This window comes from Papilio machaon, chromosome 10 (genome assembly GCF_912999745.1).
Source record: "Papilio machaon chromosome 10, ilPapMach1.1, whole genome shotgun sequence".
In the NCBI taxonomy this organism is placed as follows: Eukaryota; Metazoa; Arthropoda; class Insecta; order Lepidoptera; family Papilionidae; genus Papilio; species Papilio machaon.
The window spans coordinates 700,346-718,870 of NC_059995.1; the positions used below are offsets into that span (position 1 = coordinate 700,346).

At 33.0% G+C, this 18,525-nt stretch overlaps 1 protein-coding gene across 1 annotated transcript; it reads right to left on the minus strand.

Annotated features, from left to right (window-relative positions):
- Positions 1-11,285: 11,285 nt before the first annotated feature.
- LOC106719734 lies at positions 11,286-12,653 on the minus strand. Its single transcript, XM_014514175.2, has one exon. The coding sequence runs from the start codon at positions 12,651-12,653 to the stop codon at positions 11,286-11,288; it is 1,368 nt and encodes a 455-aa protein (XP_014369661.2).
- Between the last annotated feature and the right edge of the window lie 5,872 nt (positions 12,654-18,525).

The following is an 18,525-nucleotide window of genomic DNA, read 5'->3' on the forward strand; positions in this document are numbered from 1 at the left end:
CTTAATAAAAATTAGTTTTCATGAGAAAATTGTGTGTAATATTTTAAGGTAAAATATTTCCCGGGATAAGCTACGTCGCCGGACTAAGCTAGTAGGCGATGACGTCACAGGATTTGCGGTAATCCCGACCACATCCCGGGGGTCTGGGTTGAATTTAAACAAAATCACGGGTTTAATGTTCCCAGAGTGATATATCTAAGTGCACATTTTTAACAATTAAAATAAACTATTAGACAGAATGATATAGTTTCAATTGCAAATATAATCTACATTAAATTCTCTTGATAATGAACATGTTTATTTACATAAGGGTTAATACTGAACTCGAATAATAGCGTCGGAAATAGGGCATGAATTTAATTGATGTTTCTGAAGAAAAAAATGGTTATTGTGAGAAAACAATAAAAGATAGATATATGCTATCGCGGACTTTTATTTAGGACATTTAAAGAGCTACAATTCTTCCATACATCATTTTTATGTAGGTCCTATAGTTTAGCCTATGTAAGCGCTAAAAGCAAAATTGTCCCTAATTTTCGCAACAAATTTTGAAGCTAAATTCAAAATCTACTAGTCTTCTAGTTATTTTAATCGATATCAAAATCGGACCACCAGGGGCGGAGTTTTGCGGTAACACACATAAAAAAAATACAGTCGAATTGATAACATCCTTTTTTTTAAGTCGGCTAATAAGAAAATCGTTATAAAAAACCTCAAAAATCAACTTCTATTTATTGTATCGTTGGAAAAAATAAACAATTACATTTATTTACTACGTTATTTAGAAACAAAATATTTCTGGTTCCCCAAAATAAGAGACATGAAAACTTGTAATGTTGTCAAACAGTTGTCTACCAAGCAGATGTTTGGTAGACAACTGAAGTAATTTGAAAGAGATTTAAATTAAAACTTGGAGTTTTGGAATTTCAATGAAATCATTTGCAAAGGAAATTAAGTTAAAATCATAATAAATTATGACAAAGTATGACAGCAACAATACAATTTTTCAATTGTTTGTCATTTTAACAAGAAATTGGAAAAAATAAATATAAATCAGTGTTTTTAACATTCACGACCTAAAAGCCCTTTTATTTCGTAAAAAAAAACATTTTAAATTCAACTGAAAACCCAACATCAGTCTTCATTTACAATTAATTGTGACGTATGATTCTACCAAAGTGGCCTAAATGGGTTGACGAAAAAACAAATTTCCCGGGAAATTGTGCTGCAAGTACCTTGATTTTTTTTCTAATTATAGCCTTGAGCGATGGGTTTTTTTAGCAATTAACGTGTGCTTTTTGTTTTTACGTTTGAAATTGCGATACTTTTTCTGTTAAATTGCTGTGAAAACAATTAACGTTGTAAATTGAGTCGGAATTACGACGTATAAAAAAAATAAGATGTTGTTCCACTACGGAAACATAAAAAATTATTTTGTTATTTGAGTTTTTACTTTTCCTTGTTACCTTTGTATATTCATTTGTACCATACAAATGACTGAAGCAATATAAATTCCGTGAATACTTTTTGGAGATGGCAACTTTGAAAAGAATCTAATTCTCTTCAGATTTTCGGTAAAACAACTTCTCTTTGCGCGCCATTGACAGCATTCTTAGAATTTGCTCGGTTACGAACTTTGAAAATGCACGAGTTAGTTTAACTCTTTCTAAAATATTTCTTACAGTAAGCGAAAAGTTTTAGTGGTCATTGTTTTATTCTGACATTGTTTTAAATTTTTTAACAATTAATCAGTTTTACGATGCTTCGTATAGTTTTTGATTTAGGTGTTTATTATTATTTGCCTCATAGTTTTACATTGGAAATAAGAAACGAGGAAACTTCTCACATAAAATTACCCTATCTTTTATAAATGGTTAAAATTGCAACAGAACTTCATTGCAAATAGGCGGACGTAACTCGAGAGGGGGTAACTCGGGATATGATACTAATACGAAACTTTATCCCATTTCTAATCCGTCATTAAATTTGTTTTTATTAAATGTAAGTATAAACGCATACGATTATTACACTGTTCTGTAGATAATCTCGCCAACTTTTTTCGTTGCGTGAAAAAAATTTAAATAAGTTCATAGTGATCGTGGTAAAGATCAAAATTCATGTTTATATCGTTGGAGCTGAACGAATAAGTTGTTCAAAGTTGAAGTGAGTTCGAGTTAACACTAACTCGCCGTCGGTGCCACTGCTCAAGTTCACTTCAGATGGTTAAATAGTTCCCCATCGGCGGGGGGAGTGTTAAGAGCAAAGATAAGTTCGAAGTTATTGGCTTACTTCATTCAATTTACCGAAAGTTGGCGGAAACTTGGAAAGTTTAAACAAAAGTCATTACTAGCCAATAAGAACTGACATAATTGTCCAAATGTACGGTTTCAACAAACCTTTAGTAATTCAAGTATGTTGTTATTTAGTACAGAGTTTGTAACTTGGAGTGTTCACATTAGGTGTTTCTTTAAACTAAAAAGTCCACCCCCAAATCAATCGAAAACTAAACAGACAGGGAGATAATCTTTTTATCTGAAAATACTTGTTGAACCTGAATGTTTGACACTTATTTCTTTACTATAAAAAAACTAATTAATTTATAGTTTTTGTTATTCTGAAAAAAAATTTCGCTGTTTAATATGAAACAGTTTGTTGCGGTGTCATAAATCGTTTTAACGTGTATTGTAGTCAATACCCGTGGTAGATTTATGTGATACCGACTTAGAATTAACTGCAAGATGCACGCACTATAGGACTATCACCTGAACAGATTATGTGAGGTTTTTTTTAAATTGACTAAGTGCTTGAATATATCTTACTAATATTATAAATGCGATTGTTGGGATGGATGGGTGGATATTTGTTTGAAGGTATCTTCAGAACGGTTGAACGGATCTGAAATTTGGCATAGATGTAGAGCATAGTCTGGAAGAACACATAGGCTACTTATTATGTTCTTTTTTAATTGCTTGCGGACGGAGTCGCGACCAACAGCTAGTTTAGTTATAGCCAAGGTATGATTTAGTCATCCAGAATAAAAAAAACTGCAAAATTAAAATGTTGGGGAACAAGCGAAAATACGCCTAAAATAGTATATCGTATTGTCATGACAAAATTTGTATGTAAATTTATGCAGCGCCCCTATCGGGCTTAAAGTACACTAAAAATCTTAATGTATTAAACTAATTTTGACATAATATGATGACGATACGAGGCGCTTGTCGTTAATATTCGTGGTAGGCACACTGACCCGGTATAATTCAAATTGTATATTAAATTGTGATGGCTCACAAGCGCCACCCCAGTCAATGTCAAAAAAAGTTTTTGTCGTACTGTACCTGTCTTGTATTTTTTCTTTTATGGCATTTTCTATGCCTAAGTATGTTTTATATATTTTAGATATTGTTTCAGAATAAAATAATAAAATATGGAACGTATTGTAAGCATTTTATTTAAATATGTCACATATTTCCAGGTTTACGACAATAACTCGTACAAACGTCAGGTAAAATTCATAAGTCAATTGTTCAGAATGAATTGTGACGGATCACGCGACGCCAGAGCCAGATTGATATCAAATAAAGCCGAATTTTACGATTTTTAAATACCCAGCCTACAAACAATAGTCATAAATTTTGTCGTTAATTCATTTTAACAATGACGGTTCTAAAGCATAATATTTATGATTCTTAAAGACCTGGATGCATTACCATCTTTCAAAGAAGTGTGGCCCTCTAACTATCTCACACTTACGATTTTTTGGACTTTAACTACGTATCATCATCATCAGCTCACTATACGTCCCCATCGGCTCGGATCCTACCCTAACTTAGGGGTGACTAGGCCATAGCCAACCACGCTGGCCCTGTGCGGGTTGGTTGACTTCACACATGTCTTTTGAATTTCTTCTCAGATATGTGCAGGTTGCATCACGATGTTTTCCTTCACCGTAAGAACGTCGGATAAATGCACATATGTAAATCGAAACTCGAAAAACACATTGTTATATGGCGGGATTCGAACTCTGGACCTGCAGATTGCAAGTCAAGTACTTAACCCCTGAGCCACAGACGCTACATGCCGCTACGCTACGACGTAGTTCAATAAGAAAGTAGTGTAGGGTCTTGTCTGATGACAACAAATGAAATGAGTCAAAAGTTCCTTCATATTTCTGATTCTGATTCTGTGGTGTGAATGTTTAACGTATAAAGAATATATATATGATATTTTAGTAAGATATACTGTTACATTCCGAGCACTTACTCGTAAAGCTCACGATGTGGTAATATCCGACACGTTATCCTGACCGTAGAATTCCACTGCAGTGAAACTTGTATTATTACATATTGTTGTCTCTGTTTTGTCCAAGAGAATAAAAGGGATGATTATATATTTCACGGTTTTTTCGACAGTGGAATCACACACTGAAACGTTATGCTGCCAGCGCGTTGTCGTTTATTTTGATTACTGCTCGACTTCCGCTACTTTACAGAGCTTAATGATGTTTTTTTTTATTATATTATAGCATCCGCCTTACGTGTTACAAGCTATGGCGTTTTATGAATTTTTTTATTTTATAATATTAAATTATTAGGTGTGCTGGTTTGAAGGTTTTTAAGGTTACATATGTTCAGTAGAGAATTAAACATTCTGCCAAAGAGGTGGCATACTGGCCACCGAAACCTTTGCCTATTTTGTTAAATGGAATATAGACGAAAAATAAAATAGAATAGCGCGGTTCTACGAAAGATTAGGCGGTATTGTCGAAAGACTATAGTCTGCGTCATGGGCGAAAAGAAAAAAAAGAATAGCGTGGGAGTGTTAACAACGTGATGTAGGATAATAGAGTTTTAAGAAATGTTAATGTAAAAATGTATTTAGTTTTTGTATTTAGTTAGATTTTACCAACGAATAAAGCATTTTTGGTTGCTGTGCTGGTGTTAATTTAATAAATTTAATTTAATTTATACAACATAAGACATATAAAAATAATATTAGTTGTTTGAGAATACATAATATATGTCTACGAAATTGATAACAATTTGCTATCTCTATATAATAATACAACTTTATGTTAGATTCTTTTCCAAGAAGTCAAAAGTTTTGTTTTAATAATAGAGACTTTTATTAACATTTTAATAAGAGATGAGTTTTAAAATGAATAAACAGTGTATTGGAGTAAACAGTTAATATAACAAAAGTAATTATGTATTTAGCAATACTCATTAGGTTTATTGAGGTAATTAATTGCGTTATTATATAATATGTTTATTGTAGATTTTGATTGTAGTTTAGCATATAGCTCGGTCATCGGTCTGCGAGCTGCAACAAAGTGCCTCATTAATGCAGCTCCATTTCACGCCATATTGGAAATTTCTCTTGTCGAACATTTCACGCGAGCGGAATAATCTAGGCTAGTTAAGTGACTGGTATTGATCAATCCCATCGCCCGTTATTGTGCGATTTACATTTGTAAAGGAAACTGCATCAAGAATTTATGCTTAAAATTCTTTCATAAAATTGTTTGCATTAGGACACAATAATGAACAATAATGGATCAGGAAATATTAAATTAGATGCCTTAATTTGATTCTTTTCGACTAAAGAAAAGAGCATAACATTACAGGTATACATCATCTCACAATACGTACCCATTGAGGGCTCAGAGCCTAAAGTTAGGGGTGATTAGGCCATAGTCAACCACGTTGGACCAGTGCTGGTTTGCTGACTTTACACATAACTTTCTTCGCATATATGTGCAGCAGCATCACGATGTCGACATCGAGTGCTTAACCCCTGAGCCATCGACGCTTCTACTGGTATTCATATAAGAATATTTTTTAATTATTGGATATAGAAATAGAGTTATGAGAGATAATATTTATTAAGAAATAATAATCTTGAACCAACGTATTATAATCAAGTTTGATTTGTAAAAAATTTATTTGAGAATGTAGTATTTTATTGAAATGTACAACAATATTTTGCTTAGGATAAATATTGTTGTAGCTTTAGTCTAAAAGATTATACATCATATCAAGTATCATATCATGACAGTCATCCTTTCACACTAATGGAAAAATAACATGACGCAAAGTGGACCGCGCTCTCACTATCGACACGAATAAACGCTTCAAAAGATTAAAGGTTTTCTTTTAAATCCACGAACTAATTGTTTCAATTTCTTTTGTTTCAGTTTATAAAAAATATTACTGTAATATTAAAGTCATACAATTGTTACATTATAATTTTTAGTAGCCGAAAAAGGTACAAATGCTTTTGTTTTAACTACAGTATACTTTATTAATGCGACACTGCATCTAGGAATCGTTAAGTGTTCCTTAGTAAAGATTTGGTACGACAAATCTATACTACGAGTAAAAAGGTGTCCCTCAGTGACCAGTTTACAAACGATAACTAACGAACGATTAAATAACTTTCTTTTTGAAACTTTTACAAACACAAATCGCTTGTTATCAATTTACCCAAGTAAATATATTAAAGGTATGTAATCTAGCTAAGCTTGTAATGAACACAAAAATGAAATACACCGTTAATGATGACTACCAATGAACAGTAATGAAAACAAATGAAATGGATATCACGATAATGTGTCACCAAATTATCTCGGAGACAGAATGAGTTGTATGTGCGGGCGTTACGATGTCATTTGCGAGTTTCACTCTCTTTATTACAATAACTAAGTTACATTTATATACGTACTAGTTGTCGCTCGCGACTCCATCCGCGCGGAATTTAAAAAAAAAATTAGTAGCCCATGTGTCGTTTCAGACTATGTTCTACATGTTTGACAAATTTCACCTAAATCCGTTGATCCGTTCCAGAGTCCGTCCCAAACATACAAAGAGAAGAGAAGAGAAGAGAAGAGAAGAGAAGGGAACGAAACGGAACGGAACGGAACGGATTGGAGCGGAGCTAAGCGGAACGGAACGGAACGGAACGGAACGGAACAGAACAGAACCATCTATCCATCCATCAATCAATCACTTCACACACAATGAAGAATCGTAAGTAGCACATACGTTCTTTAGATTGTTTTTTTTTTAATTCTATTTGAAAAGTTTAGGGTCGGAAAATGCTAGATCAGTGACATGCAATAAAGTGCTAGCCGGTTTATTTCACTCAATATTGGAAATTTGTTCCACACGAGCGGAATGTTCTAGATTATGCAATTATCTCGAATTATAAGTGAACTTTAATTTTTCGACTATTCAGAGTCGCAATTACTTATTTAGAGAGTCCTATATAAATTAAAAATTCTAAACCAGATCAAATTTTACTTTAATATATTTTTTTAATTCTTTGAAGTTGTTCTAATGTGGGACTTCTGAAGGATCGCCAAACAGAATATTTCTCTTGCAATCATGATCTAATAGTCATTGTTTTATATTATGTATATTTGTTGAGCAATACAAAATGTATAAAATAAAAAATAAAACAACACGATCTGTAATTTTCATCAAACGGTTTTCATCCGAAAAAAGATTAAAACTTTTTTTTTTTTTTTTTAATCTTTTTTTTTTTTTTTAGGATTTTTGTCCTTTGAGGACATGCCAATCCCATAGTCCCTATTTTCTTTTTAATAAACGAGCTGGCATAATCGCATCGCCGCAATTGAAGTCGGGTCTGACAAAATTGTAAAAATCAAACCAACATCAATGGGATTAACTTTTAGTTCTGCAAACAACAGCTCGCGATCCCGTCTGTTTCGCTCACACTCCAACAGCAAGTGTTGGACATCTTCTGGCTTCTTGCATGTCTCACAATTAGGAGACGTGGTTTTTTTCATCAGATATCCAAAACTTGCTGTTGGGTAGTGGCCAGACCGAAGTCTCAGCGCTGATCTAATATGTCTTCTGGTCAACCCGCCTGTGAACCAAGGCAAATTTAGTGGCTCGCTTTGTAAAATCCTATACCAAATGCCCTTTTCTTTAGATGTTTCTTGAAACATGTTATTCCAAATTTTGATACACGAAATTTTGAATTTAGAAACGTATTCACTATGATCTGGAACAAAATTGATAACGTTATCACCGTCAGCCGCTCGCTTGGCGATGCGATCTGCCAGCTCGTTTCCTTTTACACCAACATGAGCCGGAACCCATTGCAGTCTTACAACTGATCCACTATTCAACAGAGTGATAATAGATTTTAAAACTTCGTAGGCTATCGTTAATCCTCTGTAACCAGAGGCGCAACGAGCCAAATGTTGTAAGGCACTTTTGCTGTCAGTAAAAATGACAAGATCCTTTACATGACAGTGAATAGAATAATGCAAAGCCTGTGATATTGCAATGAGTTCAAGCGTCATAATTGACACTTCCGAATTTATTTTGTATCCAAATGTCTGGTTTAAAGTTTGGTCATAAATGCCTATTCCAAGACCCTGATCACTTTTAGAACCGTCTGTAAATATTTTATGTGAGCCACTATACATTAAGTTCAATTCAGCAATAACGATGTTTTTAATTATATTAGGATCGTAAGATGTCTTAGAGGAAGTTATACAATTAAGATTAAAACGTGTTATTGATTTAATGTCTAATGCCGTAACCCATAAGTCTAAATTAAACATATTTAAAATGTCAGATCTGATCATATTCATTTGGCTCACTTCATTAAATGTCTTGATCAGTAAAGGTTTTCTTTTTTTTTGCCAATATCTAATATTACTCAAGGAGCTTAATTTAGTAATAAGATCGCAAGTAAAATTATCGGACCAAGCATTAGCTTTCAAACTATACTTAAAAGCCAGGAAAAGTCGTCTAACTGTCAAGGGTACAATACTTAACTCTGATTCCATAACATGAATTGGAGTCGTTTTAATGAATCCGCCAATTATTCTCAAAGCGCGATTCTGTATTATGTCAAGTTTGTTTGTATGATTTTTAGCACTGCAATCATATATAAATGACGCATAATCTAATCTACTTCTTATTAAGGAAAGATATAATATTCGTAGATGTTTTGGGTGTATTCCCCATGTTTTGCCAGAAAGAATTTTTAGAATATTTAAAAGTTTTGAACTTTTCACAATTAATTCATTTATGTGACGTCCCCATCGCAGACTACCATCTAACCATATGCCTAAATATTTATTGCACGTCGAATAAGGTATACGGCGACTGTTCACTATCAATTCAGGAATATTTCTTTTATGTCCGCGACTAAATACACAATATCTGGTTTTACTAGTCGACAGTTGTAAACCTATCTCATGTAGACGTACACAGAAGTTCTCTAGTGTATTTTGTATTATGTCAATAGATTTCCGTAACTCTTTATCTCTTATGAATATAACAAAATCATCCGCATATTGTGAAATCATTACCCCTACTGGGACTTGACTTAACTTATAAGTTATTAAATTAAAAAGTAATGGTGACAACGGATCTCCCTGTGCTAAGCCTGTATTAGTCCATCTATTGATACATAAATCATTAGTATTCTGAGGTCTTATAACTAAATGTCTTTCACTGAGAAAAGACCATATGTACCTACAAAACCTTGATCCCAACTCGAGTTCATCTAATATACCTACCCCTGCATCAACTGACACATTGTTGTATGCACTCTCAATATCTAAAAAACAAGCGAGCGTTGGAGTGTTTTCGGAAAAACCAATTTGTATATAAGTAACTAGACGTACCAAAGAGTCCACACAAGAAAAGGATTTCCTAAAACCGACGGTATTGGAGGAAAGTATTTTATTTTTTTCTACATACCACTCAACTCTTTTGTATAACATTAAGTGGAGTGTTTTACATAAACACGATATTAGAGAAATTGGTCTTAATTTTGTAACCTCACTATTATCATTATTTTTTTGTATAGGAACTATTTGGATGTTTCGCCATTGCTGAGGGACAATATTTAGTTTGTAAATATCGTTGTACATACGTAATAAAAATACTTTGTATTCATATGGTAAATTATATATCATGGAATAGGAAATGTCATCTTCACCAGGTGCGGTGTCTCTAAATTTTAAACAGTTTTCTAGCTCTTGTAAGGAAAAGTCTCGTTCAAGTATTTCATTACTTGACGAAAAAGAGGGCATATTATTAGTAGTATGGTCTGGGGTGAGAGAATTCAATAAGTTGTTTAGGTCATCGAATGATGCGCAATTTTGTGATTGTTTTATACCTTTGACCCACTTCATCTTCCGCCACATTTCAGGTGCCGAAGTTACCTCATCGATATTATTACAGAAATTTTGCCAACATATGGACTTTGCTTTTCTTATTAATATTTTTGATTCTTTTGTTTTATTTTGTAAATTACTTAAATTGTCTGGCGTTGGGTTTCGTCTAAATTTTGAGAGGGCTAATCTCCTTTGTGCTATAACTTTAGACAATTCAGGGGTCCAATAATTTTTTGGTTTAAAATTAGCTTCGACTCTTTTACAACACTTAACAAAAGGAATGTGTTTATCGGCCGCCTCATTAATTTTATCTTGAAATAAATCATACATATTTTGCACATCGCCTTCTGTGTAGAAAATTATATTCTTTGATAATGTTTCTCGGTATTGTATCCAATTAGCTTTTTTAAAATTTCTTTTCTTAATTGATTTGACACTACTTCTGGTACTAATGATTGCTTTAATTATTAGGTGATCACTACCTAAATTTTCATTTAATACTGACCAATTGAATTTAATAGCTATGTCAGTTGATGCAAATGTAATATCTGGTGCTGTTTGTTGTAAATTTTGATTAACTAATTTAACTCGGGTAGGTAGGCCATTATTTAGCGAGACAAATGAATTATCTAGAGCTGCGTCAAAAATTTGTAAGCCTCGCGTGTCAGTTTTATTGGACCAGTTCGTGTGATGTCCATTGAAGTCACCACCAATTATAGTCGACTTAGAATAATTACTAAATATAATATCCCAATCGGGCGTTTGGGTACTAACCGAGGATGGACAGTAGACACCCACTACATTTTCAATATCACCGCAGTTATATAATTTAACGCAAATTATTTCTATACCTGAATTATTTAAAGTGATGGGAGTTTGGTGGCATTGAATAGACTTATGAACTAAAATGGCAACACCTCCATAAGAATCCGACCTGTCTTTCCTAAAAATGTTGTATCCAGATATAGTAAGATTGTTGTTTCTGTTCAACCACGTTTCACTGATTATCGCTATGTGAATATGTTCTTGGTCTAAAACTTGGGCGAGTGTCACTATCTTGGGCTGTAAACTTTGTGCATTCCATTGTATAATATTCAGACGTACATTACTGTAAGCGTTTCTAGCCATTTAACAACGGCCAAGCAGTAATATCATCAACAAAAAATAAAATTAACCACTCAATGCAACATTTCAAAGCATTTTTAACTTTAGATTGAATAGTATCACTTTTCAAAAAAATTATCTCTTTTAGTCTAGATAATAACTCTCTGAAACTATCGTTCCCCTCCCTCCTTTCTGTCTCATTTTCAAGGTTGTATGTTTGATCCGGGTATTCCACCTCCGCATGAAAAATTATATCGTCTTTTCTTTTTGTTTTTGTAGTAGATTGCTTTTTGTATCCTTTTTTGTTCTTCGAGCTAGTATTAGCCCTAGCCACTTCAGCATAAGTTATCCCTGCACTAGTCCCAGGTGCTGTCGGTGTCGGTTGAGTAGGGTTGTTGCTTAAATCAGTCACATTTTCTTTAGGTTGTGGAACCTCTTCGTTGGGGGCATACATTATCAAGGCTTTCCTGTATGGAATATTGTACTCCGCCATAAGTTTCCTAATCTTTTTCTCCTTTATGAAAACCGGGCAACTTCTATCTAAGGCCATATGCATTCCTCGGCAATTTATGCATCTAAATATTTTTCTGTCACAATTTGCATGATTGTCACCGCATTTTGGACAAACAATTTTGGATGAAGGGCATCTCTTAAAAGTATGGCCCATCCGCCAACAACGTGAGCATTGCGATACAGGAAAAACATATGGATCAACGCGAAACTTTAAACCATCAACTATAACATAGGCAGGTAGAAAGGGACCCTTAAAACACAAACGAACAGATTCGCTTGGAGACCAACCCTCCTTTTCCACACAACGACGGTTCAGACGATTCAATGATTCCAGTTCAACGGAATTGGGACAGGTAATACTCTTCAGAATTTCTGCTTCGGATATATCTAAGTCAACATTTTTAATTACGCCATATGAGAAGTTAGTTTCCATAGCCCGTTGTAACTTCCATCCAAGGTCAGATATTTTTTTACAAGAAAATAATCCTTTTATACTTAACTCATCCTCAAAATTAAGACGTATTTTATATGGACTTATATATTTAACTGCGTTTATATTTTCTATTTTACATTCTTTAAACAATTTGGCCAAAGCAAACTGTTTTGGTAATTTTTCTTTGTGGGATATGTAAACTTGGAATTGAGTATTGTTGTCTTTCATCTTTTTTCCATTCTTACTCACCGTAGTCCAAGCATTTAAGTCTACTTCTGTAACTCTTTTAACAGCTCTGATATCATTTTCTAAATTCTTAGTACATTCTGAAGTCCCCTCCTCCTCGAAATTATTTAAAAACATATTATTTTCGCTCAATGACCCGCTTAAACTCTCAAGGGACATACCATCTTCAGCCATGTCGTTATTTTCGTCCATTATATAAGGAGTAAACACTACTTGTCATTCTAAACGTACCGAGCGGCGAATGTAAAACACCACCGCCCGCAACACAAAAGGTATGACTCACGGATTTATTGTTTAATATTAAACACTATTTACGCTCACCTCGTACGAATGCCGAGACGGGACTGAGATTAAAACTTAAAAGCTTTAAAAACACCCCGTTAAATAAAACGACGAGTGTCTGAAGTGTTGAAATAGACGTCACGGCGTCTAGCTAATTGTTAAAAACTCTAATTGGCCACAAGTTGACGTTTAAAACACCGGCCGTGGAAAATGTTTTCAGTGTATTTTTTAGTACCCATTATTTTTTAAAACCGGGTTTATAAAAAAACAAAATATATGTTTTTATAACAACACGGTATTTGTTTTTTTTTTAACTTATTGTTATATTTTTGGAACGAAGTTCCTTATCGCGCGTTGTGAAAGGGGGCTAGACGGAAAAAATTCTTACGAAAAGTTGTCACGACACTTTTTGCTATAGACAAATGAGCGCTACTTCACCATGGCAACGACGTGACAATATATAACGAAAATTCATAGAAATAAAATGTACTTCTTGTGAAGACTTAAGTTTTTTATTCATAGAATAAACATTGGTCCCTTCACTAATTAATCGAAAGGAACTTCGTTCCATCCGGGTGTCCCTTGACACCTCTCAAGTTTTTTTTCTTTTTAGAATTTCTACGAATACATTCACATTTAAAATATGATACATGATTTTAAATTATAACAAAGACTGTTATTATTTAAATTATTTCTAATCACAACCATTTTTAAATACAATACGATGAATAGATTCTGATTAGAAAAATTGTAAACGTAGCCTGAATAAAAAGCTTTTTTGTTGCCTTATTTATTTTTTAATAATAGATTGCAAATTGCAATGTTTTATGTATTAGGCAATGATTTGTTTTCTATTGATAAAGTCCCACAATATGTTTTAATTACTTGTAACCCACATAGAGTCATATTTATCCATTATTATGTTTACAATTGATATTTGCAACTTAGTTCTCTATTGACTTGATTAATTTCATCACCTTTCTTGTTATTTATTTTCTTCAATATTACGAGTATTTATACACTTGTATGTTACTCCTATAATCCTCCCATCGAGAGCAAAATGGCGGCGAACTGAGGACACTCTATGCACCATTACGGAAACTTAGAACGATAAGTCAAAATTATTTAACATGAGTTAATCCTACACAATGCAACTTAATTCTACGAAACCCGGTTATTTTAGTCGTTAAGCGACTTATGCAATATAATTTCAGAGAGGTTTTTACAGAGCTCGCGTTGCAGATTTTTCTGTCATCGCCTAGACAGTCGCTCGCAACATGTTTGTCGTGACAAAATCGCTGTAATTTTCATTATAGTGGAATCGATACAGTTGACGCTGTGCCTGTACTGATCTAATAGACAACTCGCGTCGTTGATTCAACATTGTGTGTATGGAGCGCGCACAACGCGATTCTCGCGACGCAACCACGCAACAGTAGTTTTGACGATTTACGTTGCTTTTGTTCGAAAGGCTATAAACATAGTGTTAAACGTAGAAATAGAGCTTCGTAATTTTTCCAAACAAATTCAAGAACAATCTAACTTACTTAAGATTTTTCGTTTAATAACTTTCCATAGCTATTGACAACATTCTTGGAATTTCCATTGTAGCAAAGTTGGAGCTTTGATCTGCGGAGCGAATTGGAAGGTATCATTAAAATACTTTGTACAACGGACGGAAATCGGATTTGCTTTGTCACCATGCCTTCCAATTTACAGTTGCCTTTTAAATAAAATTCGTTTATTTTATGAAGTATTAAAGCTTTTTCTATAACTCGTACTGTTCAAAAGTTTATTCTTAAGTGACTAAAGTGGGAAAGCTTCGTTCTCTATCTATGTAACAGTAGTGTAATTTTATTTTACATTTTTATGACGTGAGAAGTAATAAGGATGTAAATAAAGAGTTATATATATTGTGGTTACACGATCATATGTTGCTGCCGGAGGCAATAACTTATTCAAATGTAAAGGCGACGTTCATAGGCCAAGCCAGCATGACGGATTGCACGCCTCTCTCACATTATCGCACTATATTTATTTGTTTCAAAACTTTGACGTTTACATCGCCAATTTAACGATTTATTATCGAGGATTTTTACTGGTAAAATATTTGTACATAAATGAAAAAAAAACATTTAGTTTGAAAATATAAAGACGGCGATATTTTTACTCAGTGTTTAGGGAGTGGAAACGCACGGTTGTCTATTTCAAATTAAGAGACAAGGAACAAAATGCAATGTTGTTAAATGTACAGGTGACATACTCTTATAATTATGTAGCTAAATAATAAAGTAATAAATATAAATTTCTAAACATTTTGTAATCCCCCTTTTCAATATTAGACGCCTGTTATCTATCTACGAGTATCTTATATATATAAAAGAAAGTCGTGTTAGTTACACTATTTATAACTCAAGAACGGCTGAATCGATTTGATTGAAAATTGGCGGGCAGGTAGTTTAGAACCAGGAAACGGACATAGGATAATTTTTACCCCGTTTTCTATTTTTTATGCCGCGCGGGCGGAGTCGCGGGTAAAAGCTAGTTTGATATAGCTCTAATTCCATTGACCGAATTCAAAATAAAACAATAAGCGAGAATTTATATTTAGTCTTTGTTTTGTTTGCAAACGGTCCAACATTGTGGTTAATAAATTCATAAAAATGTGAATCGTTTCGTGAATTGTTTTTTTGATTGATTCCTTTGAAGACCCAAATCATATTTTTATTTAAAATGTTCACGTTTAAGGTAAAAGTGTAAATTAATGAATGTTTTTAATTAAGTCATCCTGTTTACTTACTAAGGAATTTGTTTTGATTGTTCTTGTGGATGACGGAAATATTTATTTTATTTTATTTTATTTTATTCATTTATTTATTTGGTAAATATAATTTATCGAATTAATTTACAATCTTAAAATTAATAATATTTAAAAAAATACACGATTTAATGCGTGTTTTAAATAAAAAATATACAAAACTCTTGTATTACAAACACTTTTACGTGCAAAGTGAACACTTCTGTAAGTGTAAACACTTTTCCTCTTTACGCGGTCCTATAAATAAAGTTGACAAAAATAAAATAACTGATCTTATCATTGACTCACGTTACTTTCCCGCTTCTCCTCGACCTATTTGTTGTAATTTCTTTTACCCCTAACGTGAAAGTATTAACAGTCGAGTCACGCTCCCGAACTCTGAAAATGTCTCTGATACTGATTTATTTTGTTAGGAGAAAAAATCATTGATATATCAATGTAGAACGCTCAAAAAAACGTGACTTGTCAAAAGTTTAATAACGTTACTTACAAATTACATTTGGTGGTTGACATTTTTGCGTCTAGTTTTACTTAGTTTTTCTCAGATATTTGAGATATAATTCCGCATTTCGTCTGACTAATGTGAGCCAAGGTCAATTATAGTTAGGGGAAATGGTTTTACAAAGGGAGGGGTTATATAGGAAATTGGTATATCTAATATATAAAATTCTCGTGTCACAGTTTTCGTCACCGTACTCCTCCGAAACGGCTTGACCGATTCTCATGAAATTTTGTGAGCATATTCAGTAGGTCTGAGAATCGGCCAACATCTATTTTTCATAACCCATTTCATTTTTTAACTGCGCGCGGTCGGAGTCGCGGGCGACAGCTAGTTCTTTATAGATATCCTCTCTTCTGATATTTATAGGTAGGCAAATCATCTGTCTTCTGCAACCACTTCGCTGTTTTAGTATTTCAGTGTCTGCTCGCTCGTTTGTCATCTTTTACTATAATAAACAAAATCACCTAGGAATTCAATAAAATAGAAAAACTATGTTTCAATGGCACTATTAACTATAAAATTTCTTTTTTATGACTTGACATGACGTAATAATCACTAAGAATGGCAAGTAACTAAAAAAATTCATTATAATTTGTAAAAATTGTATCACTATATAATTAAACAAATAAACAAAGTAATTTTTTTAATTAAATGAAGTAGAGGTACTAACGCATCATTTCTGTAAAAGTTATTCTTTACGAAGTAAAGTATAAATTTCTTATAAGATTTTTCGGTTATTTCTAAAATAGGATAACATACGATTTTACTGCTAAGTAAAGTCAGTCGTAGCCTAAAACTCAAGCATTTCGTAGATCCTCTCATACGATATCAAATGTTCAAAACGGGAATACGACTGTCATCGAAAAGACGTCTTTTTGCCTTTTTTACGACACATCTTCAAGTAGCAATGATCTCTATAGATTCAATTAAAATTACAGGCAGGTAATTCTATCTGTCATTCTTATTGTCAGTGTCAAAATGGTGAAAATTAAAATGGTACAATGTACCGCGATTTAAAGCCTGTCCAGTAAAATATAGATCAGGGCCAATTCTTAAAACATAACTATGTTGTCAGAGAGACGTAATTTTACTTAACAGATGTAACGTAATTTACATGCAAGTATGTTTTAAACAATTGTTTATTATAAGATCATGAAAGTATTTATCTCTCGATATACTTTATACGGTTCCAACCTACAACGTAATATCTTATATATAAAATTCTCGTGTCACAGTTTTCGTGCCCGTACTCCTCCAAAACGGCTTGACCGATTCTCATGAAATTTTGTGAGCATATTCAGTAGGTCTGAGAATCAGCCAACATCTATTTTTCATTTTTTTTTAACTGCGCGCGGACGGAGTCGCGGGCGACAGCTATTTATACAATCTAAAAGTTCAAATCGAACTTTATTATAATGAACGAAAATTAATACTGCTTAATTCGACATGCTTGCAATTTTCCGAGGTGATTGTGCATTGCCAGTGAATCATGCAGAGCTCATTAATAAGGATTCATTTCACGGCGTATTGGAAATTTCTCGTCGACTTTTCCACCAGAATGCGGCTCGTTCATCCCTTCGCAGATGTAGCGGGATTTTATAAAACTTTATGCTTTACTGCTTTAGAAAATGTTTACGTTATTAATTATGTTGTAAAGTTAGAGTTCTAATAACCGTTTTTTTTTTCGCTTTTGTATTATGTAGAATTATTACGCGGTAATCTTTCAATTATATATTTTTGTTAAGTTAATCTTATATGTATGCATGAGAGCGCGCGCGTGTGTATGTATGTGTGTCGATGTGTGTGTGTACTCAAATTAAAAATGGTTTAAGAAATCTTTATTTCCTTAATAAAAAATACAAATCACTTACTTAGGTAATTAATCGTCTATAATTAGTATTGCAAGCGTACACTGTTTTTGTACACATTGCAGGTAGTGACAAAACTTATACACAAATAAGTTGAATCATTGTTGAGTTAACCGAGATATGAAACATCAGTGTGACATTCAATACATTAATTATGCAAATTTTTTTTTTTTTTAGTTTTAGGTAGCATAGATTTTTAAATAGTCTTATGTTTACATTTAGATTTTTTTTATTGTTTTTAGTTTAATAGTTTGCAGTTTATTTGTTAGTAGTTAATGAGAAATTGATTTTTATATTTTAACATTAACAAGTGCTATTTATTTTAAATACTTTACTACCAGATAGAGAAGTATAATTATTACTTGAGCATGTTAGTTCGCTTAGTGTGGATTTATCTCTCTTAATCTTTAATAGAAAGATGGCAAAAGACTAGTAATGTAGGTATAAAATATTTAAAATTTTTACACTTTTAAAAGTACAAAAAATATTAACATTTTAAACATTTGCAGTGTGACAGTTTATCTGTTTTCAGCGCATGTGAATTATGAAGGCCTCCTAGATAAAGTTATAAAATTCATGCGGTCACAATAGTTT

Bases quoted from the DNA above. Each gene is read 5' to 3' on its own strand.
- LOC106719734 (XM_014514175.2), bottom strand. From the start codon at position 12,653: ATGGACGAAAATAACGACATGGCTGAAGATGGTATGTCCCTTGAGAGT.